At 41.9% G+C, this 24,064-nt stretch overlaps 1 protein-coding gene across 1 annotated transcript in view; it reads left to right on the top strand.

Moving 5' to 3' along the window:
- Positions 1 to 1,547: 1,547 nt before the first annotated feature.
- The window catches only part of parga (poly (ADP-ribose) glycohydrolase a), a 44,432-nt gene continuing 21,915 nt past the window's right edge, over positions 1,548 to 24,064 (top strand). The window contains exons 1-10 of the mRNA XM_023842334.2: positions 1,548 to 2,011; positions 2,201 to 2,379; positions 2,609 to 2,672; positions 2,965 to 3,492; positions 4,025 to 4,157; positions 5,674 to 5,796; positions 7,207 to 7,287; positions 7,785 to 7,859; positions 17,798 to 17,890; positions 19,445 to 19,599. Of these exons, the coding sequence (XP_023698102.1) occupies positions 1,896 to 2,011; positions 2,201 to 2,379; positions 2,609 to 2,672; positions 2,965 to 3,492; positions 4,025 to 4,157; positions 5,674 to 5,796; positions 7,207 to 7,287; positions 7,785 to 7,859; positions 17,798 to 17,890; positions 19,445 to 19,599 (1,547 nt within the window). The 5' untranslated portion in view covers positions 1,548 to 1,895. The remainder of the gene's footprint in view (positions 2,012 to 2,200; positions 2,380 to 2,608; positions 2,673 to 2,964; positions 3,493 to 4,024; positions 4,158 to 5,673; positions 5,797 to 7,206; positions 7,288 to 7,784; positions 7,860 to 17,797; positions 17,891 to 19,444; positions 19,600 to 24,064) is intronic.

Genomic DNA, 24,064 nt, shown 5'->3' with positions numbered 1-24,064 from the left:
AAAGAGCTGATAATGCAATTTATATAATGTGTTCTGGTGAACAGTATATCTTTCAGCCAGTTCTCAGTATCTCAGTACTTTGTGAAATTTAGATGTGTGTAGAGTTACAGTGCAGAGCAGTTTTTCCAAATCCAGTCCTTGGGGACCCACAGACAGTCCATGTTTTTGCTCCCTCCCAGTACGGAGTTTTGCAGTTAGTTTTGTTGATGTATACAGGGGATCCTCGTGTTACGACACAGTTCCGTTCCTACGACAGTGACGTAACCAGAATTTTCCCGAGGACCCCCTTTATATTAGAGGAGAGAAATAAGCTAAACATCCGGATGATAATTTAGATTAATGTTACATTGGGGGGAAAAACAATACTACACGATTCGAGTCTTAAATGGTATAATAAAATGAGTATTCATATAAATATATCACATTGTTATGATCGATTTAAAAAATATACCCTTCTGGAAAAGGTTTTCTTATTCACTCTACAAAACCAATAGCTACAGCATGAATTTTATAACAAACAACATCTCCGGTAATGTACATTGTCCAAACCATGTATCCCTACCAATATATACGACCAGCAGTCTGTATAGCTAAGTGCAAGAAAGTATACAGATTCTACTAATGGGGGTGGCGATGTTGCACGGCACAGCAACCTGTCATTTTTATGACACTAGACTGTGGAACTACAGGATAAATTGTTCCTTTCTCAAAAGAAATGTGACCGTTTAACTGGAAATTGCATCTGACAATTAAGTTACCCCGATAAGCCAGTAGCCCCGCTTCGTAGTACAGGCCACCGCAGACTACATTAGGCTTATTTACGCGGTCTATAGGCTATAGGTGAAACACCACGTGCCATTTATTATCATTATCATATACATTAAAAAGTAAAACCAACGCTAGAAAAACCAACATTAAAAACACCTCACAGGGAGCTAACGGTGGTTTGTGAGCAAAATTAAACACCCACTAATCGTTTGTCTTGCAGAAATTTTACGTGCTGACCATCACATGCCATTTTATTCCATAGCAATATATTATTGTTATATATGATCATACTCTATATTTATCTTCACAATTTTATACTAAATGTGTAGACACTAAAATATTCACTTTTCACGGCCAGAACAGTATTAATAGTAAAAAAAAATGTCACTGTCTGCGCATTTCTTGAACTGATCATCTCGCATCCAACTCATACTGACACTACACTGAAAATAATACCGCATCACAAATAGCATGTTGGACAAGCGTAACTCTATAAATGAGAAATACCCGATTCGCATCAAGCTGAAAAGGCTAAACCACAAAAAAACAGTTTAAAATTTATATTCACAAACTATATTATCCGTATTTTTAAAACTACTTTGGCAACCACCAAACCTTAGAACTAACTTCTAGGTATTACGTAAGATGTGGAATACAGTACACGTACGGTAAAAATGTTTGCACGACAATAAATTTCTTTTCGGCTCTGTTGCTAAGTGACATGGCCCTTGAGCCCGCCTCCCTTTGAAACCTAGCAGTGCAATTGGGCTGATTCTGATTGCCGTCAATGAGTTTGTACAAGTCCGGGAATTATAGGGAAAGTAAATTGTACGGTGACAAAGAGCTTTGGAATGGGTGTTTTTTTACTGCATAATTTGCTGAAAATGTTTTAGTTTCTGAACTTGAACTTCCATTGGAACAATTTAGAATATAAGACTGGGTTGAAGCCGCATTTTCCAATACCTGTCAATGTTTTGAACTTTGCCTAGCGAACAATATTCTTTCACCACGGTTTGCTTTTCCAACACTGGCTACGTTGCTAACTAGCCAATAAGCTATATCGAAAGCTACCATTATTTGTTCATCGTCCTGGGTTGTCCGAATCGTAGATCTTGGATAGGTAACACATGACTACATTAAGTGTAATACGCTGCGCACTAAAAAAAGTTGCTTTCTTTTATTACCTGAAATCCCAAGGGAAATACCGTCAACAAAACGTCGCCCTTTTAACTAAGTTTTTGTTGTAAGTATAAGCTAGCTGCTTGTTTGACATTTCGCCCGACATGCCTTTTGTCCTCTAATTAAACTGTCTGTAAATAAGCTAATGCTTCTTAATTACAAATTAGGTGTCAATGAACTGTAAATACCGGCACTGCACTGGACTTTGCTTTAATTGTTTTGGGTAACTGACGTTTGTTTTCATTCTTCGAAGCATGACTGCACTGTGTAACTGCGAGCCTGTAGAAAAGAAACTGAGGTCGGAGGGCCCCCCTTCACCTGTCAGGCGAGAAGAGAAGCAAATTAAGAAGTCAGAACAACTGTTCCTCTTTTCGGCAAAAGTACAGAAAGAAGCGCAGCTGAAAGAATCGAGTTTGTGCGGTCAAATCAAAGGTGGGATTTCATGTAATCTTTATCATATAGTGTCCAATTCAACAGCAGCACACTTACATTATTTTAAAATACATTGAAACGTAAAGTACACCTTCACCTGTTATATGTTTAGCTCTCAGTAAGTAGTGTTAAATTCCGGGCTTGCTAGCCAATCTTCTGGAGTTGGATTAAAATTTCATTGTGTCATTGGTGATATTGGGGTTGTTTTTTTTGTTTTTTTTTTAACCAGATATCGAAAAGGCGGCCCATGCCTGCACTGTGAGAATGGAAGAAATGCCAATGGAAACGGAAAAGTAATTTTTCAGTTTTTTTAATTTTTTTTTGGGGGTGGGGGTGAAATTACAGGAGCCACCTACAAAATGTGTTTATTAGATTTATTAAGGTTACTGTTTAATTTCTGTGGCATATCCATCTGGGAAGCTTTCAGCAGGGATACTATATAATAATTAACATCTGTAAAGCTTGGTTCTTCATTTAAATGTTTAACTTGCCAAATCCATCAGTGTTTTGTAGATTAGCTGTAGTTTGATGCGTGACCAATGGCAGTTGTACAGCACTTAACATAATTAAATGACTGTTTGACAGCACAATAAATGTGGACCCGACTGGCAAAGGTGGAGTGAATCACGATCCTTTTGGAAGTCCCGCTGTTTTGGAATACGCAAACTGTGAGACGCCGAGTTCCGAGGGATCGACCGGTGTGCTTCCTGCCGTCCAGGCGATATCGGCGAGGGCGCCCAGCTGTGAAGGTAGTCCTAAGCCAGGTGATCCCAGGCCCAATGACGGCTTTCCGAACAGCGCGATTGGCTCTCCTGTGGAGGCGTCTCCGGTGACACGCGGTATGAGCCCGGGCGAGGGTGCGGGAATGCAGCAGGATGTGTCCATGTTGAGCCCAGAGAGCCCCATCTGCAGCCCCCCAGCAGAGCTCTCACAACGGGCCACAGATGCCGGGTCGGGCCCTGAGGGCCGGAGCCCTGATACCAGGGACACCGTCAAGGGCTCCATGGGAGATGAGAACGAGAAGCGTGAGACAGCAGGAAAAGGAGGTGCCCGGCGCGACACGAAAATCACAGAATTCTTCTCAAGAGTGCCCCCACAGTCTGCATGTACGAGGTGCGGAATCCAGAGTCTCATCGTTATTTCCGTTAAAATTGCAATATCTGTATTACAGTCATAACTGAACAGCAAATTTCCAAACCTCACTCTGTCAACGGGATACATTTGCAAGAAAACCTTAGTGAATTTTGGAAATTTAATGAGAGGTCTTTGTTGGATTACGTGAGATTTTGTTCCCACAACTAATTTATGAAGCCTGACTAACAAAAAAATGGACTGAGTATTGGAAATTAGCTTTTCAATTCAATTTCTTTGTCTTCACTCTAATCAAAGGCAGCTGGTTGTGTCGTGGTTAACCCTGCAAAAAAACGCACCTTAATTTTGGTTTAAAACAAAACATGATCTATGCATTATTTGTTTATTATCATTGTAATTTACTTGAGCTAAAGCCCAAAGATGGGTGACGACATCTGTAGACATCAGGTTAGTATGGTTTTTGTATGGTGTTTCCCAAAGCAGCTGGTGTCCTTTCCATGCTCTTCCTGGGCACCTTGGTAATGCGTTTCCTGCCCCTCTCTTGTGCCTGTAGCTCGCAGGACCCCTCCCCTCCTGTGGACGCCAAGTGGCTCGGTACCCCAATTGAAGAGCTCAAGAGGATGCCCCAGTGCAGCCTACCCCTGCCGCCGCTGAAGGTGGCCGACAGCCACACCATCATGATAAGGGTACGGCTTGTTCTTGGAGTTCCCAGGTTTAGACCACACACCATGGTGACAGAGGACTTGATATGGATTACAATGTGATTGTTGGCCTTATACTGCTTTGTTTTTGTGCTCTTATCACATTACCTTCTGAAAGTTACATGTGTGTAGAGTTACAGTGTAGAGCAGTGTTTCCCAATCTGGTCCTCGGGACCCGCAGACAGTTCATGTTTTTGCTCCTTCCCAGTAGGGGAGCTGGGAGGGAGCAAAAATGTGAACTGTCTGGCAGGGAACTGGGAGGGAACAAAAATGTGGTCTGTCTGTGGGTCCCTGAGTACCGGATTGGGAAACACTGGTGTAGATTATGTTATATGGTAACTATCATTCATTCAGCTAATATTCAAGCAATATTTCCCCCGTATGTTTCAGGAAGGAAAGGCTACTGTTTCTAAAGTGCAGCACACTTGGCGGGAGGTACTTTGCAGGGTCAGGTTTTTACGGTATTTCTGTTGGGTTTGCTCTAAGGGCCAAAAAATACCACTTAATAACAAGATGGAAAAACACACACACACACACACACACACACACACACACACACACACAAATTGGTCTTCCTATCTAAATGGGGACCATCCATTCATTTCTATGGGAAAAACCCTAATCCCAATCACGACACCCTTAACCTCTACCCATCCCTAACCTTAACCATAAGTAACCAACCCAAATACTTTTGGCATTTTTACTTTTTTGATTGCATTCACAGATTTTTATAAAACTGCGGTTATCCAAATGGGGACCTCAAAAGATGTCCCCAAATGTAGGGAAATTTCAGGTTTTACTACACTTTGGGGACAATTTGGTTCTCAAATGTGATCTATGCAAACCCACCCCCCCTACCTATCCAAACGGAGACTATCCATTCATTTCTATGGGGAAAAACCATAACCTCAATCACGACACCCCTGACTCCTACCCAGCCCTAACCGTAACCAAACTAAACACGACACTTTTGGCATTTTATTTTTTTTTTTGATTGCATTCACAGATTTTTATAAAATTGAGGTCATCCAAAAACGTCCCAAAAAGTAAGGAAGTTTCAGGCTTTATGAACCTTTGGAGATCCCAAAAAGTCAGGTCCCCAAAAGTCATCTATGAAAATATAAAATATGTATGTATATATGTGTGAGTGTATGTGTGTATAGCCTGTTCATTACTCTAATATTAAAGCTTGGTTGAAGGCATTAAGGAGCAGTATTAGAATAGCTTTACAACATAAGATAACACGTAACCGCAGACATGCATTGTTTTCGTCCGCTGTCCGTGGGAACAGGTTTGTGAGAGTCGTCTTTGCAGACAACACGAGACTTATCATGAGGAAGACATCAGCCATCAGGATTGCTTTAATGAGTTCCTTAAGCGTAGTATTATCAAGTACTATTGAGTATGCTACCCAATATTGTCCTGTAAGTAAAGCAGTTACTTGCATGGTGTACTACGGTCTTACAGCTGCATAATATTTCTTCTTTGTGCATTCTTACAGACCGACCTGCTCCGGGAGGGAGACGTGCCCGTCCCGTATCCCACAAAGTTTAAGGATGCGTGGGATGAGCTGAATGTGAAGATGCCCTGTTCAGACAAGAGCCTCTTTCCGTTGGATGGCGAGGTAATCGCACCTGTCGGGTGGCGCCAGAGGCCTCCCAGGGTCCTGTAGGTGCCACAGCATCGCCAGAGGTGCAGTGTGGGTTTGTGGTAACGGCCTGGTGGACTCCTACCTGAACATCATGCATTATTCTGCCTGTATCTCCATATTTATCTCCATACCCTCTTGCGCTCCAGGAATTCATTTCAGTCCTCTGTAGAGGACATTGTTTTTGCTGATATTTCTCCTGCTATACATGCCAGCCTACTAGCTTCTGTTGCTCCTTAAAAAGGACAGGTAGGACTATAAGACGACATTGCGTGTGTGGCGGTGTGTGTTTTTTGTCCCACATCTTGCCTGGATCTGCTTATATATCTGTGTATACGTTCTGTGAATCTCTACACATTCCGGGGCCAGTCTATTAGCTACAGCTGCTAATTAACACAGCTCGCTCCTCTAAATCGTTCCAGCACCTGAGCACATGCAGCACACAGACAGGCCCCGTTACTGTGTGGCTGAGTGTGTGATGTCTGATCTGAATGGTTCTGAACGTGCTGTGATTTTTGGAGCCTCGCATTGGGTTGCCGCTATCTCGGAAACAGCTGTTCTCCTGGGGCTTATCACACGCGACAGTGTCTAGAGTTTGGAGAAGGATGTGATGAACAAAAAACATCCAGTTAATGGCATTTCTGTGGCAGAAAACATCTTGCTAATGAGAGTGGAGAGTATTCAGAATAACAGGAAGGCCACAGGAAGTGCAGGAACAGTGCGAAACGGAAAGGCCTCTATGAACAGACAACGCATCAGCCCTTATAGCTATTGTAGGGGCACAAGTGGGGTCTACTTGGTACTGAGCTTACCTCTTAAAGTGCTCTCTGAACCAGGGTTCCTATGTGTCCTTCAAAAGTTTTTAAATGTTTAACATCCACTAATCTGAATTTTAGGCTTTAAAATATTTTAAATATGATTTTGACAGGTCTTAAAAACTGAACGTTACATTTATAAAGTTGCATTACCTGAAGTCTTGCTTTTACATGTGCTTTTGGGGTAAAAATGTATTGGTTATGCTGTGACAAAGCTACACAGCTAGAATGGGACCACTAACCACAAACTGTGTAGCCTGGTCAGAATTTATCGGGGCTGACCCAGCTATTGTGTTGCGGTGTGCTAATCTGGCATCCCCTCATCAAAAAAATAAATGAAAATAAATAGCTGAATGTGCATGTTGAATGTGAATATATTAATGTACTTTGCAAGCAATTCTAGGACTGAATTTCCTTCATTTGCTTGCCAATATGGATGTAAAATAGGTCTTAAATTGCATTCGTACTGGTCTTAAAAAGGTCATAAAAAGCTTTAAATTGCACTTGTTTAAACCTGCAGAAACCTTGTGAACATACGTGTTGTTTATGTATTTGCCTGGCTTTTCTCCAGGACGGAGGTGGAGTACAGAGTCGATGGGAATTGATTCAGAAAGCTCTGAGAACAGAGTTTAAAAGTGTTTATGGTGTGAAGGTGAGGTTTTTATTGATTAATTGTTAATAAGAATTGGTAAAACCTAGGTTTGTGATTATGTAGCTGTTTTTTGCACTTCCTGTTTCAGAATGCTGGTAGGACTGCTGCTGTGTTACACCACTTAGCATGACGCCATTTATCTACGAGCGTGTTTGACAAACGCACTTCGCTTTTATTGTTACTGAAAATGGTGCCTTCCTTGTACATTTCCTGTGTGGTAGTTTTATTTCCTGCTACTGACATTATGAAGAAAACCAACATGACTCCAGGTTTCCTCGACAGCTATTATAGGTTTAGCCACTAGGTGGCGTGAACGTCTAAAAAAAAAAAAAACAATTAGAACGCTTAATGGTTTTGCTTTCAATCTGCCTTAGTATGGATATATTTAAGGGTTCTTTGTGTTGTTTTTTCATTGTCTGTCCTTCTTAGGGCCTATTAGTGATTTAAAGCTTCTGCTCGACATCCTGTGCTAATTCCTGACAAATGTTTCATTTCAGAGTGCAATATTGAAATACAACACGGCCCATTCCAAGAAATGGGACTTCAGTGCCATGAATATCCTTTGTACCAAGGTAAGCATTGCAGCATAAAAATGTATCTTTTGCGCGCATGGTGGGGAACTTTCCACTGGTGCAGTTCATTATGTTCCTGCATTTCCCCTGTTTGCATCTTTGTATCTGGCTTAGACAGTGTGACCCAGAGATATTTCACCATCTGTACATTTAAGTCAGGTTGTCTTGCTACTGGTCATTACAGCTGGGCACCTCCAGGGATTTGAACCGGTCACCTTCTGGATTGGAGTCCCTGTCCTTAAACCCACAAGCTACCTGCTGCCGTTTACATTGTGATTGCTCTCCTCTGACCCAGATTGATTCTGGGCATGTGAATTATTGTGGTCCGTGGTTTGCATGCTTAGACTGGTCTGTGTCAGCACTCTGTCTGGCATTGGGTTTGATTTGTAGATCATGCTCTTCCTTGTCTCCTACAGTAGTGACAATTCATCACGGGTAAGATGCCACAACCCTTTAGTCTACAGCACTGAGCGCTTAATTCAGGCAAGAAATTGCTATTATGGGGGAAAAAAGTACTGCATATAATTATACTGTTGGTGATTCATGTAGAATGTGAAAGCCAGGCCTCATCTGTTTAAAAGCCAGTTAAAACACTCTCTTTGTCGCATCTGGTCTTCAATAAGCATTTGTTTTGTTTGTTTTGACACGTTTGATTGGGAACTCAGTGCATCTCCTCAAATTGCATCATAAGCCTTATTATATTTTTTATATATACTATAAACAGTAAACTGTCAGTGTTGATGAAAATATTTGAATTACCATTTCAATTGCATGTTTAGTCTCCTGCAGCTCAATAGGTAGAGCATCGCACTGACAATGAGATGGTTGTGGGTTTGAATCCCAGGGAGCACACAAATCATAATCCTTCTCTCTACCGTAAGTTGCTTTATGCAAAGCCGTCAGATGAATGAGTGTGATTGTTTCAGAGGTTTGGGTTTAATTGTTTCCTTGTTCTCCAAGCCCTGGTATAATTAACATGATCTACTGTGATCCCATTGCAACATGTTGAGTGGATTGTGTTAGTCCTATAGCTCAGTGTTTCCCCACCTGGTCTTTAGGGAGCCCCGGGAAGGTCCATATTTTTACTCCCTTGGACGGGAGCAAAAATGTTGACTGGCAGGGAGCTGGGAGGGAGCAAAAACGTGGACTATCTGGGGGTCCCCATGGACCGGGTTGGTGTTATAGCCCGTAGTATTAACACACCAAAGCACAGCCAGCATGAAGTATAATGGCAGCGAAAAGCCATCCTGATTTCTGCGTACGTTCTGCAGTTTTCCTCCTGTCATCTTCGTCACCCTTGCAGTCTGCTCCTCGGCGAAGGCTCGTAACCCCCCAGCATTTGGCGCAGTCTGTGACGGCATCGGTCTACCCCTAGGTGGACGCGCCATTACGCTTTGGTGCGTTGCTCAGCTCAGCGGGCCTTAACGAAACGAGCGGCCTAACGACCGCCTCTGATTCCGGGATAATTGGTCTGCCCGTGGTGGTAATATTAAGAACGATGAGCATCTCTCGGATTGGTCCGAAGTCATTTCGTGCCGATACGCGGTAACGGAAGGTTCCGCTTAAGCTTCTCAAAGGCTGCCTCCTGTCTAAGAGATGAGGTAGCACTGGGGGCTGTTTATTTCACGGTGCGCTGTGCTGTCGCAGAGGCTGGCTAATTAAGGTTTATTTATACAAACCGTATGCAGACGTTCCTATTAAGCTATCCAATTAGAGCTGGCACGGCAAAGCATGAAATCAGCAGCTGTCGGAGACGGAGTGCTGGGCCATTTCCCCGCATCGCAGGTACACCGTCCGGAAAGGCCGTGGCTGATTCATCCGCTCGCATGGGGAGCCTTTCTCTGTCATGGGGCCAAGCGAAGTGGACCAATCAGCGACTCCACTTACTACGCTGCATTAGTGTCCCTAGCCCAGTTTGACCGTGACTCAGCTTTACGTCTATTAAAAGGAACGCTTCGGTGTATCGTTGCATTATTGAGCTCAGGGTTAAATTTCTATGAGCGTGCTTCCCTGTGTTGAGCCTTCATTGGCTGCAAATGCAACAGAACCAGATGCATTCCATATAGTGCACCCCGATTGGCTGATTCTGAGGGCGGGAGCATTTGAACCTTTTGTTGCCTTTCATTCTACTTGCATTAAGTCGATTCAGTTATTGAAGGGTCATAATATATTTAAGTGTGTAGGAGATTTAATACAGTACGCCTCTGCTATCGGGGACATGAATCTACCTGCTGCCTTCGTCGTCAATCATTGGGTTGGAGGTAATGCATCACGTAAATGGATTGTGGGGGTTGGGTGTTACTTTGCTTGCCGTTCCAGGTGCGAGGCTTTGGTGAGCTCAGCCCGAACGGCTCAGGAGCCAGACTTTAGGCCACTTGCTGTTACTGAACAGAGATGCTATGTAAGGCGATCAAAGTTTCCCACAAACCCGCAGTGTTAGGTGTTCAATTTAGGGTGAACTTCCTGGGACAACATAAACAGTTTTGTTTTATGCACAATCAATACTAGCTGTACACATATGACATAGCAGGAAAAAAAAAAAAAATTTAATTGTGTCCGTATACTAAAGGTTGCACGTGGGTCCACGGCAGAAATGAGAATCGTTAAATTTACCCTTTAGACGAGTGTGTTTCCTTCCCAACTCGATGTGTTTGACCTCTGAAAATATCATTTAATATTCGTGTCAAGTAGGGGTGGTATTCAGCGTCACCTGATAACAGGATGGTTGACTTGATTAACCCAGGAACTGCCCTTAAAATGTTAACTAATGCTTTAATTTGAATTCCTTTTTATAGCCGCTGTTATGAATAATCTTACTTAGTTCATCCATGCTGTAACCGGGATGTGAGAATAGTAAAGGTGGTCCGCTGTCCTTTTTTTTCGTGCCGTTGTCTTGGCTGCCACCCCAGATTTATTACTGTGGTAGATCTTAAAAGTTGGGTCACAGAGGTATGTGTGGTTTCTTTGCCAAAACTGTGGAAGTTATAGGCCGGGAAAGATTTATTCTCCATCGACAGGTTTTTAAATAACTTTATAGCTCCATTTAATTTAATTAAAAGGAAGCATTAAATCTGTACGCACGTTAATGGAGGGTAGCTTCGGAGAGCAGCCCGTCCTGATGGTAATGTGCTGTGTAGCCCTGCCCTGCTCCCCGGTCCGGCTCTGGCACCTCTGCCCTCCTTCTGTGTGGCACATCAGAGATGTGGCACCACTCAAGGTCACCAGCTCTCATCGTGTAGCGTTAGCTTTGCATTTCCTGACTGTGTTTAGTTGCTTTCAGCAGACAACTGTCTTCAGTGAACTTCACCACATTTTTGGTCTTTGTACATGTGATAATCCTTCATCAGTACTTTATATACTTTCGTTAGGGTTTTCATTTGTAAAAATTGTGATGGTTTTCTAATTATATAGGACCAGTCAGTATGCCTAGGGAAAGTGAAATTAAGCACTGGATCATGGAATAACTGCAAAAAAATTTGAAGAATTATTCCGAGCCCTGCAGAATGTCTTATTTTTGCTCTGTTTGATAAATTGATACATGCATTTTTTGTGCCACTGTTCATAGTCACTGTTATTCTTTGGAAGTGTCCTGTAGAAATATCACAAAAAAGATACATATTGCCATTACAAATGATCGATCAGAAAATGAAATAGTCATCTTTCTCAAAATCGTTGTTCCTTATGAGAAATCGATGTGCCGTTTTGGGAGATTGACTCTTATCCTCGCTTGTTTGGGTAGCTTTGAAACTGAATGGAGGGTTATTTACATTATTCTACTGTTCCAATTTTAAGCAGTAGAGGGCACTCTTGGGAAATGCTCACAATACTCATTTTTTTCAAGGCATTAAAGAAACTGACTCAATTTTTCCCCTCACATCAAAATATAAATTGTTACATGTCATAATTTAAAAAAACGGTATTTGATATATTTTAGCTACGGTGTGCTCTGCTTCCCTTCATTTTTCTGTTGCGCTGTTTTATACTTGGGAAAAATGTTCACCCTGATCACATGATCAATAATAAACAGGTGCTAGATCTCAGTAAAATATGTGTTTGTTTTTTGCGTTTGCTGGCAACATTGGTACTTCTGGGGTAAAGCTGACGACAAACTGGCAGCTGTTTTCCCCTGGTGAAATTGCAGTAAGTGATTAGAGACCTCCCCCCCCCTCCTCCGCTGAGTTAGCGTAATGTAGACGCCCTGTCAAGCGATCCTCTGAACAGACTATTAACCGCCAAAGACAAGAGCCACACCTATTTTCCTTTGTTTGTTTTCCTACACGACTCCGTCGACGTAAACTCACACCCCCATCTTGATGGCCATTCCCCAATCGAAATGGCAAGTCCTGGGACCGTTCCTAGATTCACGAGTCTCCATGCGTCAACATATGAGATGTTATGTTATGCATATGCAAATTAAATATGTAAACCGTTAAATTACGCATTTTGTATTATAAGATACCCCGCCCCACCCTTTTTAAGGGATAGTTCCATGTTGATAAAATGTCAATTACTATTACTAATTGCTGTTTCCATAGCGTTTAATTTACCCGCAGTTTTAACTCTATTTTCGCGCACTCCTGCCGAGAAGGCGCTAAAGGTGTCGGCTGACCAGGTTGGATCTAATAAGGACGTCTTTAGCTATGGCCACCGGTGCACTGAGCAGCGACACGCTAGCTATTATATTTAATTTGACTGGAAATTAACTTCCCGTGGAGACCTTGAGCTCGTTATGAATTTGGAGCTGCCTTGTGCTTCTCTGCTTAATTTATAAGTGGTTTAAAGTACCTTGGGCTCAATTTTTAAATTATCCATTTTCTCATATTGGTAATAAAATAACAAGTCTGTTATGGGAGATTAGGACTGTAATTTTGCTTAATTCTTCTAATATGGAAACATGTAGTTTACGAGGAGCTCTTGTTGAATTTGTCATTTGGTGTATTGGGCTGTTTGTTATGCTAGAATGGATTCTGATGTTACTCTGTAAATGTTTTTTGTATGCTCTGTAAATTACCCTCCCTCCACCCCGCTGTGTGTTTAAGCCTCAACGTCACAGTGGTAAGTCACAGTAGCTAAACAGCATCTCCTCGACTTAACACACTCATATCGACTCGTAATGCTAGTTGGATGTCCAGCTTATTGAAACCGTTGTCTTTTGATTAAAGATATGCATGTTAGTTTATGAATAAGGCTGAGGGAGAAATTCTAGTTAGTCTCTTCACAGCATAGATGTAAACACAGGGTTAAATTTACAGAGTGGGCTTAGTTCTCTAGCTACCTATTTCTCAAGTTTTGGTATTTGGCCTTATCGTGACAAGCGGGGGGGAGACTTTTATGCTGTTTCTTCGTGGCAAAAGGAATCGAAAGTCTACCCCTAAGGTCTGGGCAAAATAAGCCCATATATTCAAAATGCCAGCCAATTCTTGTTAAATTCTTCGGACTTAATTAGATTCTCGGGCCCCCCTCCCGAAGTCGCTCAAATAGTCTAATCATTCCGAGGAGGTGAAAAGCCTCCAAGGCAGACGGCCGCCGTGATTGACACGCCAGTTGTAATGGTTACAAAGAGGAAATACAAATTAGCGGCCGTTTTGTAAACGGTCCTAGTGGCTCTCGAGGATAAAGCTGCCAGTCCGCCGTCTTTCCACAGCCGTGAAAAGGGGGCCGTCGGTTCCGTAAAGCCTCCCTCTGCGGGTTTCCCCAGACATGGTGCATTTCGCGTGGACTGGACTGTCCACCCTTCCCCTTATTAATCTGAACTTGGTTGCGTTCGGAAGGCTACGGTGTCTGAGAGGGAAGCTCCGGTTAAGTGGGCTCAGGCGAGCTGTAGGTGGAGTAATGACCGACTAGACACAAATGCAAACCAGGGGAATCGAGTTACCTGTCTGCAGCGTAAATGGAGAACATGCATATGGAGGACTGTTCTAGAGTAGCCTGTTGCTTTTGAAAAGAAGGTTTGGGATAATCGCCATGTTTTTTTTTTTTTTTTTTTTTACTAATGTCTCCACAGTGGGTGCAGTAAATGTAGCTCCCGTTTGAGTTGTTGTGTGGCAAAAGTTAGTTAAGAATAAATTTCCACATATATGGTGTTTATATACAGTCTCTTTTGAGCTCATGGTGTCCATTTTCCTCCTTTTTTCTGCAATCAGGGGGTGTTCTGTAAAATTTAATTAGCAGAAGATCCCCAGTATATACCCAGTTAGAACCTGAGGGGGTTCTGCTGTGTTAGAGAAGCTTTCTTGGGAAATGCAGCCAACACAAATACGCTGTAAAAGCTGTTTTGATGTTCCATCAGATGGAGCCACCGATCTCTGATAGAGATGTCTTGAAGCATTTTGACCCGCCATGTGAGTGAGTGTCAGGTGGAGCGAGGGTGGGGGGGGGGGGATGTGGATGACAGACCGACGCACCCATTAAATATTCATCCGCCAGATCCACTTAATGAACAGCACGAACGCCCCTGACAGACAGGGTCAGATTGTTTTCGTATTTATGGATATGAGCTCACAAACGTTTCTCTTCTTTTATGCTACATTTCTGCCGACCCCAAGTGCTTTACCGTCGGTGCCGGGGCAGGCAGCGGAGGCTGAGAATCTAGGAAAACGGTACTAAATCTAAAACTTTGCCCTGACGCAGACTGCCTCTTTTGGTTGATTACTTTGTCAGTTTGATGTGATATATAGAACCGTTTCAAGTCGTGCGCCGAGTGTTAGTTTAGCTGATTTGATGCGCTGTCGCAGTTTGATTTAGAAACGCCGCCTCGTGCTACCTCAGCTGTATCCCATTTGGCCTGTCAGCCGCTTTCATTCATTATGCCCAAAGGAGCGGTTTATGATGTCATGCAGGTCATTACTTATGACAGTGTTTAGTCGGGCCTCTTTTGCAGGAGTGTAAATGTTTCGCGCTAAATTGCCAGTCGAGGCTTCTTGGCTAGGAACACCCCATCCCGCTCTACACATTTTGTTCATTTGCATCTGTTCCAGGAATCCATTTAATCAGCCGACACCCCCAGCCAAACCTTGATGAAATTGCCCGGTGATTGATCATCCCGCCATTTTGCAGCCAGTGCTGTTATAAATAAGTACATAGTGAATATCCGCTATGAGGAAAAATCACGACACCCCCATCTTAGAATGATGTGGAAAAGCATGTTTGTGGAAAAGCATGTGGGGTGGGCCACTGGTTTCCTAAATGTCCTAACTCTCTGCTTCTGTATTTTAGTCTTTTTTTTTTTTTTTTTTTAAACCACATTGTTTAAATCTTACGATCATTGAACTGGAAATATGCGAAGGTTCAGGATAGCTTGCACTCTTCTTTTCCTAGGAATCTTGGTGTCTGGCTACTGAAAAGATCCTTTTATTCAATACCAAATAAAACTGCCCTTGTTTGCCCATCAAGCCTGCTTTGAAAATATGAAATTTTGACGTCTCTTTTGTCTGAAGGAGACTGTTCTCATTGTGAGGTTTTGCAAGGTTTTTTTTTTTTTGCAAATGGCAAACGTTAAATTGCCTTATTCCAGGTGTCTCATATTCAGACAGTTTCTCCTTATGGTTATTTGCCGAGCTGCCAATCTGACCACTAATCAGAGCACTGGTCCCTCAAAAAAAAAAAAAAAACATTTGCATCCAAGATTTTAATGAGATTTCACTTAGTTTGAGAAAGCCCTCAGCCAAGCCAAAGCGATCTCCCTTCTATGTTCCAAGCCTGTTTTGCCCAGATCCAAAATGAGTGGTCAGTCCTTGGAATAAAATTGAATCCAGTGCTCTAGTTGGGTCTTTGCGTTCTAACCAATTGTTTCGTTCACCTTCTTCGTAGACACCTTGGGTCAGTTGTGGCTTTCATGGTTTTAAATGAGTACTATTTTACTTAGAATAACTAACCTGTAATTAACATGTAAATTTCCTTTGCACAGATGAAATGCTGTTCTAGAACATACCGAGAATGGTTGGTTTTCCCCTCTGCTGCCTTATTCTTGAGAAATCATGACCATAAAGCTTTGGGAAGGGCCATCAGCATCACAGACAACCTTCAACTGGGCCCTATTGACAAGTAATTCAAGTTTTTAGTTGATACTGTGCTATGTCATTAACAAAAGTGCTGCTGTTCTATTTATAAACAATTTTTAACAGAGTAGCAGTTTTTTAGAGAATAACGTTAAATGCTTATGATTTGTTCAGGGTTGCCTAGATTTATCCTGAAATAGTACTTCATATACACAGGCTACACCCCTGAATAACATGCCTGATGAGCTAGCTGCATAATTTGTGAATTAAAAAAACTTGGGTGTTTTTGTTTTGCTAAGTCCAAGAAATTAGCTACTTCGGCTATTTTTAATTAATTAAGCCTAATTCTAGCTGAAGGTTGTTCGCCGTTTTGTTGGGTGTTTTTGCTGTTTTTGTTTGGGGCTATTTTGAAGCTATGCTGTGTGAGTTGCCGTGTAAGTTGGTTAGCACCCCAGCAGCTAGTCGAGCATTTTAACTAGCCTAGCCTTGTAGGAGTCAAAATAAAATAAATAAAACTCTAGTAATAAATAAAATTAGTTGGTGCCTCGATTGACGAACGTGATTGTAATGGATTAACATGAGGGGAAAATATTAGAAAGCAGTCTCGATGATGTCCTGTTTAGCATAATAGTAAAAAAAATGGGAATATGCAACTCACGCTACATAAACTGCAGTTGTGTATTGAAAGGGTCTCTGTATCTTTTCTATGCAGAGTTGATTTATGTTCTAATGAACCGGTGTGCTCCCTTGATGAAGGTGTGTTGTTGCAATAATGTAAAATTATTACAAAAATAATAATCATGGAAATTTATGTGGAATTATTGCTGTTATTCTTTGGGAAATTTTTCACTCTGCACTTTAACTTTTATCTGTCATTAGAAGGAAGTATATAGTTACACTACTTGTTAATGTAGTTGGAATCCATAAGATATATAATCCCTCATCCGGTCTCTACGGAACAACGTATAACCATCCATATTATATTCATCACCATCATTGTCATCCATATTATATTCATCACCATCATAATGACATGGGTGAATTCCTTACTCAGTGTTTCAATGCAAATACAAATGCACCTCATTTTGTTATTCATCTCTGCTGTTATTCGTCCCCTGCCGAACCCTAAAAGACCCTTCTTTAAATAAAAAAAAAAAAAAAAAAAAAAAAGCTCTGCATTGCCATGCAATGTCAATTTGCCAGTGAGATCACTGTCCTTCCACTGATAAGTTGACAATCCATCCAAGGGCCTTGTTTTGCACCCCTGACCTCGGAATGGGGTTCTAACTGACAAGCCGACAGCGGGGCTCAGTCGTGTGTCTTTGATCTCTTCTATTTCGAGATCTTGGAGTATCCCATGGTGCCTTTTAACCGCATCATGTGTCGACGCGAGGTGGTGCTGGAAGGCATTATGTGTTTTTGGTCTTTAGCCGTTTAGCCATGCTTGCTTGTGGGTTTTAGGTGTGATATATTAAATTTTCTTTAAATGGGGAAAAAAACAATGAGTGAGTGTAATATATGCTATAGACGAGTCTGTTGGGTTAATGCTATAAAGGTCAAATGTTCAGATCTTTGGAGTTGCCCTTTAGCTGTGCCATGTGACATGCTTATTTTTCACTATTCAGATGAATGCAAGCACCTTCTGGAACATACGTTATTTATTTCTGATTGAGTGTGCATGCAGATGGGGCTATTTAAAATGATAAAGTGTTTATTCAATGGAAAGAAATGAGTCTAGTGTGTGTTTTTTTTTTTTTTTTTTTTTTAAACTCTGGTCCAAGCCATCTTTCCAGCTCAGACAGAGGAGAGTCATTGTGCTCATTAACGATGTCCTGTGTTTCATCACATTAGCAGTGCAGCTGGCTGATAGCAGTCCAGCCCGATGTAGCAGCTGATCCTGACGGAGAAGCTCTCCACATTGACGCTCCCTCTTTCCTTAAGGTTCTTGATCCTCACTCCGTGCAGCATCTGTTCGCGGCCGTCCTGCCAAAGATGGCGGAGCTGGCCCTCAGCGCAGACAAGCTCTGCACCAAGGTTGGTACGGAGCGAGAGAAGGGGATCGGAGGCTGACAAAACTGAACGGGAAGATGGGGCTGGGTCAAGGTCCCTGGCCCGAGTTGTGATTCTTATTAAGGCTCTGCAGCCTTGCGGTCCTCCCGAATGAAGGCCAGGGGATAATGAGCACCTGCGGTATGAGAGCTCGTTAGCAGCCGAGTAGCTTTGACCGTTGAGCAGCAAGTCCCGTGTCTTGGGGCTTTTCCGCTCCCTCCAGGCAAGTACAACTGCAGTGTCTGGCTATTCACTTCCTCCTGAACTTTTCGTTCTCCCTCCCATTCGGGTTTATAAGTTTCTCCATGGCCTGATATCCATCACAAGAGTATCTCTAGTAATTCACTAACCCTATATGGGATTTTGTTTTATAACATAATTTTTCTTATTTAAGGTTATGGGAGCTGCGTGTGAAGTGGTCTGCATGTATCATGCAAGCTTGACAGACATCTCTAATGCGGGGAAGAGATACACATCTGCCCTCATAAAAACAGATTTCTATCTCTTCTTAAATGGATAGCGTCTAGTGGAATGAATGGCAAAGCACCTTATTCAAGCAGCAGAGGGGCAGAGGAATAACGTCGCATAAATGCCGAATGGAGGTGTCGGAAGAGGACCCAATGCATCTGAATATCGTTTAAGGGGTCCCGCTTTGAATGAGGCAGATAGACTTCATCCAGGGAGAAGGGATGTAGCCCAAGAAGGTCAGGGGACCTTCAGACCCCAAGCTGAGCTGACTCATGGCATATTAAGACAGAAAATTGAGCAGCTATGGCCAAATCAATGGATGTGCCATCGTTCATCCTTGGGGTGTGTTGGAATGCATGACCGAGAGTAATGATATACCCCACCAGAATCTGCGTCTGTTCTACACCTTCCTCCGAGCCTCTTCAGACTTCAGAGCAGCTGACTGATTTATGCATCGAAACGGCTGGAGCCATTTCGCCTGCCGTAACTAAAGAATTCGCGTCCAGTCGTTGCTTTATAAAAGCCAAGTACCACTCAGGATGCATATTAGTTTATTATGAGTCATTCTTTACAGTCTAATAAAGCATGACTTGTCATCGGTTTTGCTGAACAAAGTGTGCAGTGCTGCACCTTCGTCAGAGTACTTGGCACGCCTTTCTTTACGGCCACTGCTATTGTATCCGAACGTCAAGGACTTCGGCACATGGTGTTTTGCCAGTGATGCTTTAATGAGAAAGTGAAAGATGCGCTAGTTTTAATTAAATTACAGTGTAAAGAAAACTGACGGCAAGAGCCTGCTCTGTTGTTGGCGGCGCCAGTCCATCCGCTAATAATTTTAGCGATAATTTTAACGTAGTTGTGTAGGATTTCAACCTACAGGGGTAAATTCAAGGAGCTCCAGGTTAGATGTAGATTGCTCTTGAAGGTATGATTCTGGCTGACTTAAGAATCTGTGAGGGGACTTAAATTAGTGCTAGTCATTTACTTAATGGAATTTCTACTCCTTGTTTGGCAAATTGCTAGCTAAACTAATTATCTCTGCCTTGCCCCTGCTTCACTCTGCCTTTTCAGCCAATACCGTTGCTTAAGCAGAAGATGAATCACTCCATCACGATGTCACAGCAACAAATCGCCTGTCTACTGGCCAATGCCTTCTTCAGTACGTTTCCACGACGCAACTCCAGGAAGCTGGAGTACGCAAATTACCCCGACATCAATTTGTTCAGGTACAGGTTTCTCCTCCAAAGCTTTCCATCGTTAATAATTTTATAATCCATTTTATAACGTTTATTAGGTTTGCTTAGATGCTCATTGTGATATGTTTGCTGCGAATGCAGTGATATGTTTGCTGCGAATGCAGCAATATGTGCTCTGGAACATGTTGCAGCTCTGATCTGTTGTCTGTTAACTCTGTGTTCATCTTTGCCAGGTTTTTTTTCTCCATTCTTGAACACACAAGTCTGTATTTATGGCATTAGACAGAGGGAAATGCAGCCTCCACAGTATAGATGTGCAGTTTAATTTTATTCATCCGATGACATGCAGTAAGCATCCTGCTGCAGTTTGAAAACATTCTGGATTGTAGTATCCAAAATGTGTCTTACAAATAATTTACCTTTTTATTTTGTTGCATTGGTATTAACTGTATAGTGCATGAGTGTGTTCATCATGCCAGTCAAAGGAACCCCTTTCAAACGGGTGCTGTTAAATTAGACTGGCTTGCAGACCTACAGTATGAGGGTCACATGTCCTCCTACAGTAGTACAGAGAGGCATTGACTGCCATCTTCTGTGTTTCATATGGAGGCGTTTTTATCAAACTTTAGGCTTGCAGCCTTTGAACTCTATACTTTCACTCCAGAAGGCACCTCAGTTTCTATGCATACTTGTGCATTTTTTTGGAAGCTTTGACCAATAGCTTTCATTTTCAGCTGCTCTTCCCTTAAGGAATGCCATTAAAAGTCATCTTTTGAAGATTTGGGTTAATTGATTGCTACTAAGCATTGGGCGTATCCCCAAAGTGTCTCCCTACCTAAACATGTACACACAAGCGTGGTCAGTAAGTCCCATGTGAAATTAGTTTTTTTTGGATCTTTCGCAAATAATAAATTGTCATGCTTCCATTAGAGGGCACTACAGTCTAGAAAACTTATTCAAATTTTCATGACTAATGCTTTATCACCTTTCATCTTCTATGCTTCAATAGCTTTCCTTCAGAAGTGCTAAACATCCCTTACTCTGAATTTGAACTTTTTTCTGTTTTCTGTAGTTCTTTGGCCTTTCTCAGTTACTTGTTGATTACTTGGTCTTCGTTACCAGCTGATTTAACTTCTATCGTATCTAGTAGGTATTATCCAAGGAATTTAGTTTTTAGTTTTTGATTTTCCTTATTTGAAACATCTTAGCCGATCTTAGCTAGTGTCTAAAATTTTTAACTGGGTGGCCAGCTGTGTTTGTGGAATTAATACTAACACACAATACAATTCACTTCAGTTTGAAGACACCTGTTGGGACCATGTTAATTTTAACCAGGTTTCATTGTGTCTTGAAGTGTAGCATCATGCTACATATCAACTGTCAGTCTTAAATTTTTCCTGACTATACACCCTACACGGTTGGCACATTTCACACGATATACCACGTTTAAAATACAGCGCTAATGTTTCGTCAGTTTCGGTGTAGCCTTGCCCTCGGTCTACATAACAAGCACTGGGTTTGGGCCTGAACTGACTTCAAACTCTGAGCTGAGGTAGGGTTATTAGACGTCAGTATCATTTTTTTGTGTCATTGTACCTCAAGCATACTTGAAACTTTGCTTTCATTATACCCTGTCAATTGTCGGGAGGGTGTGCTTCTCTTAAGGTGAAAATCACCCTTAAAACCATATTTTATTGAATTTCACAAATATATTTTTAAATGAATTCCAGTTTCATAAACTAAATTTAAAAAGCATAAACATCATCTTTTCAGTTATTCAAAGCAATATCCTGCAGGATAAATATAACCTAAATATTACCAAATTTTTGATGTTTCTGTATATTACATAGGTTCACACGTAGAAATGCTTCTCTTACTTTGAGAGCCTCATGCAGTTTAGGGGAAAAACTCATAACCTAAGATTTTGTTATATTACTAGATCTTGAGCTGACTGTCCAGTCTTTCTTTCTGTAGGAAATCTTTATACTGCAGTCACTGGATGCAGTGCCACTACAGTGAAATGGCATTGGCAAAATTCTTGGGGGATCTGAAGCTATTAATTTACCAGCAAAATTTGTTTAAAATAGATTTGGATGGTTGCTGTAATACGTTTGGGTGATCAGGGTTTGCTTAAACCGTTAATTGCTGTAGAGTCTGAATTCATTTTGCCATTTTCCGCTCATGAGTTCCTGCTGTTCTTATGCATTATTTGTAGCATAATATTCAGATAAAAGCAGCTGATTAAACTGTCTATGTAGTACTAATTCTCAAAAGCTACAATATACACACATTTTTAAATCCAAATGTTTGTTTTTATTATTGCAGAATTACTATACAGTGACACTATACAGTGACAGTATTTCTCATTATTCATTTTTATGTTGCTGTTTAATAGTCTCTTCACTCATGTAATTTAAAGCTTTAAACACATTAGTGCCAGTTCTGGTTATTGGCTTTTAGTAACTCCAAGGGTAATGGAACTAGTTGGGACCAATCATCATATTTCCTTTTGTCAGCAACAAAATCTTACTAATGATGTGATTGAAATGGATTCAGACTGAAATTAATTTGGCATGAATGTTTTCTGTTTATAGTTTTACATGCTATCATGCAGGCACAGTAAAACGTGTTAATTTTCTTTTAAACATAAACAGTGCAACATTGTCTCATGAATGAATAATGTGTAGAAATGATCTCTCAGCATTTTTTTTTATCTTTGTGTAAGTCATAAATAGTTCATTTCCTTATATTGTAGTGTATGGTAGTGGTTCATTATATAAAAAAGGAAAACACGTTATTTTTCAGTGACGGTACATATTCTGGTGATTAAAGAAGCAAAACTGTAAATCTAGATGGCTTTGTAGGCAGCCCATGGACATACACTGCCTTTGGACAAAAATCACAACACTCCTCACGTCCCTGAGCACTGCATTTCCTCTTTCTCCAAGCTTGTTCCCTGCCTGTTTCATTGTAAGCTTAGTCCCGACAAGGGATTGACCCAGTGAACTGTGTAACCTCTTGCCTCTCAGCACCCAACAACAAGCACAATTGGCCTGTTGCATTTAAGACCTAGGCGACCCTCACAGAACACAAATCAAAGACAGATTCCGGCTCCGGGGGTGACATCATCGTTTGTACTGAGCGTGTGCACAGGGAGACCCCTCCCTGCCACTGTCGTAATAAAACCTAGTTTTGTCTCTTTAAACAGTGCTGTTCACAGTATTGTGATGTCTTCACATGATATATGATGTGATATATAAGAATCTACATTTTTATGCTTCAGCTTTACATGCTTAACGATACCTGTCACTGTGCATTGAACCGGTGCTAATGTTCAGATTTTCAGCAGCTTATCCCAAGTTGCGGCAGGTCTTTGAACATATCTCAGACAGCACAGGAGCACCATGGACGTCTATTACAGGCAGAGTTGGGTAATTCAGGTCCAGAGAGTAAAAGTCCAGACCAAGATTTTGTTTCGGTCAACCTGTTCGGCATAAAGAGTCACTGTCACAGAGTACTCTACTGCTTGGTTGAAATGAAATCCCGGTCTGGACTTTTACTCTCTGGACCTGAATTACCCAACTCTGTTTGCAGGGTACTGACACAGCGGGCAGCTCAGAAACACCTGTTAGCCTGAATGCATGTCTGTGCACTGCGGGATGAAAGTGAGGGGGACCTGTAAACTCCTCATGCAGCTTTAACACTGAAGGAGCGTCACTGCTTTGCTTCTTCACAGAAGATCTGTAACCTGGTGCTGAGAGACAAATGTACGTCCATGATAAAGGTGTCTCTTTGGGTGATGTTATTAATGTGAGTCTTAATCATTTTGCTTAGTGTTTTAGCTGGGTTATAGCTCAACATCTTTAGGGATTTTATGTTTGGTACGATTTTGCCCTTGGAGCAGCAAAATGTTGCGGTTGCTGGGTGTGTGTGTGTGTGTGTGTGTGTGGCCTTCAGCAGCCACCCCCCCCCCCCCCCCCCACTCCCCAACCCGGCTTTATGGGATTAGTGTAATGCAATGGCCAATCTCCTTAAAGGAACCACAGCCCTCCATTGACGAGTCTCCGATGTGACCGGCATGTTTCTCTATTGGCATGAGCTTGTTATTATCTAAATGGAACGAGGAATAAAATTAGCATCGATTCAGATCGGGCACCGTGACAACAGGTCGGGCCGGGGGATGCTGGTCATTGCGGCCCCCCTCAGCATCAGCATTTAATTCTGCTTCTTGGCCAGTTTTGGTTGAGGGGGGCATTTGTTTCTTGCACTTTAAAGTGAAACAGGCTGCTGATGAATGGCTCCTGCTGGTTCGATGGCACCTAATTGAGTGCAACTCCACTTTACGTTATCAGGTTTGCTTATCTTGAAATGTAACGTTGGCGGTTTTGCGGAGTCTGACGTTTTGTCGTTTTAATTAATCTGGAACTCTTTCTTGAAGCCGTAACTGACTGAAATGGCCCACGGTGAGGCTTTTGCTATATTAGAACTACCCACA

This window comes from Paramormyrops kingsleyae, chromosome 20 (assembly GCF_048594095.1).
Source record: "Paramormyrops kingsleyae isolate MSU_618 chromosome 20, PKINGS_0.4, whole genome shotgun sequence".
Taxonomy (NCBI): domain Eukaryota; kingdom Metazoa; phylum Chordata; class Actinopteri; order Osteoglossiformes; family Mormyridae; genus Paramormyrops; species Paramormyrops kingsleyae.
This window is presented reverse-complemented; position numbering and strand designations above follow the sequence as displayed.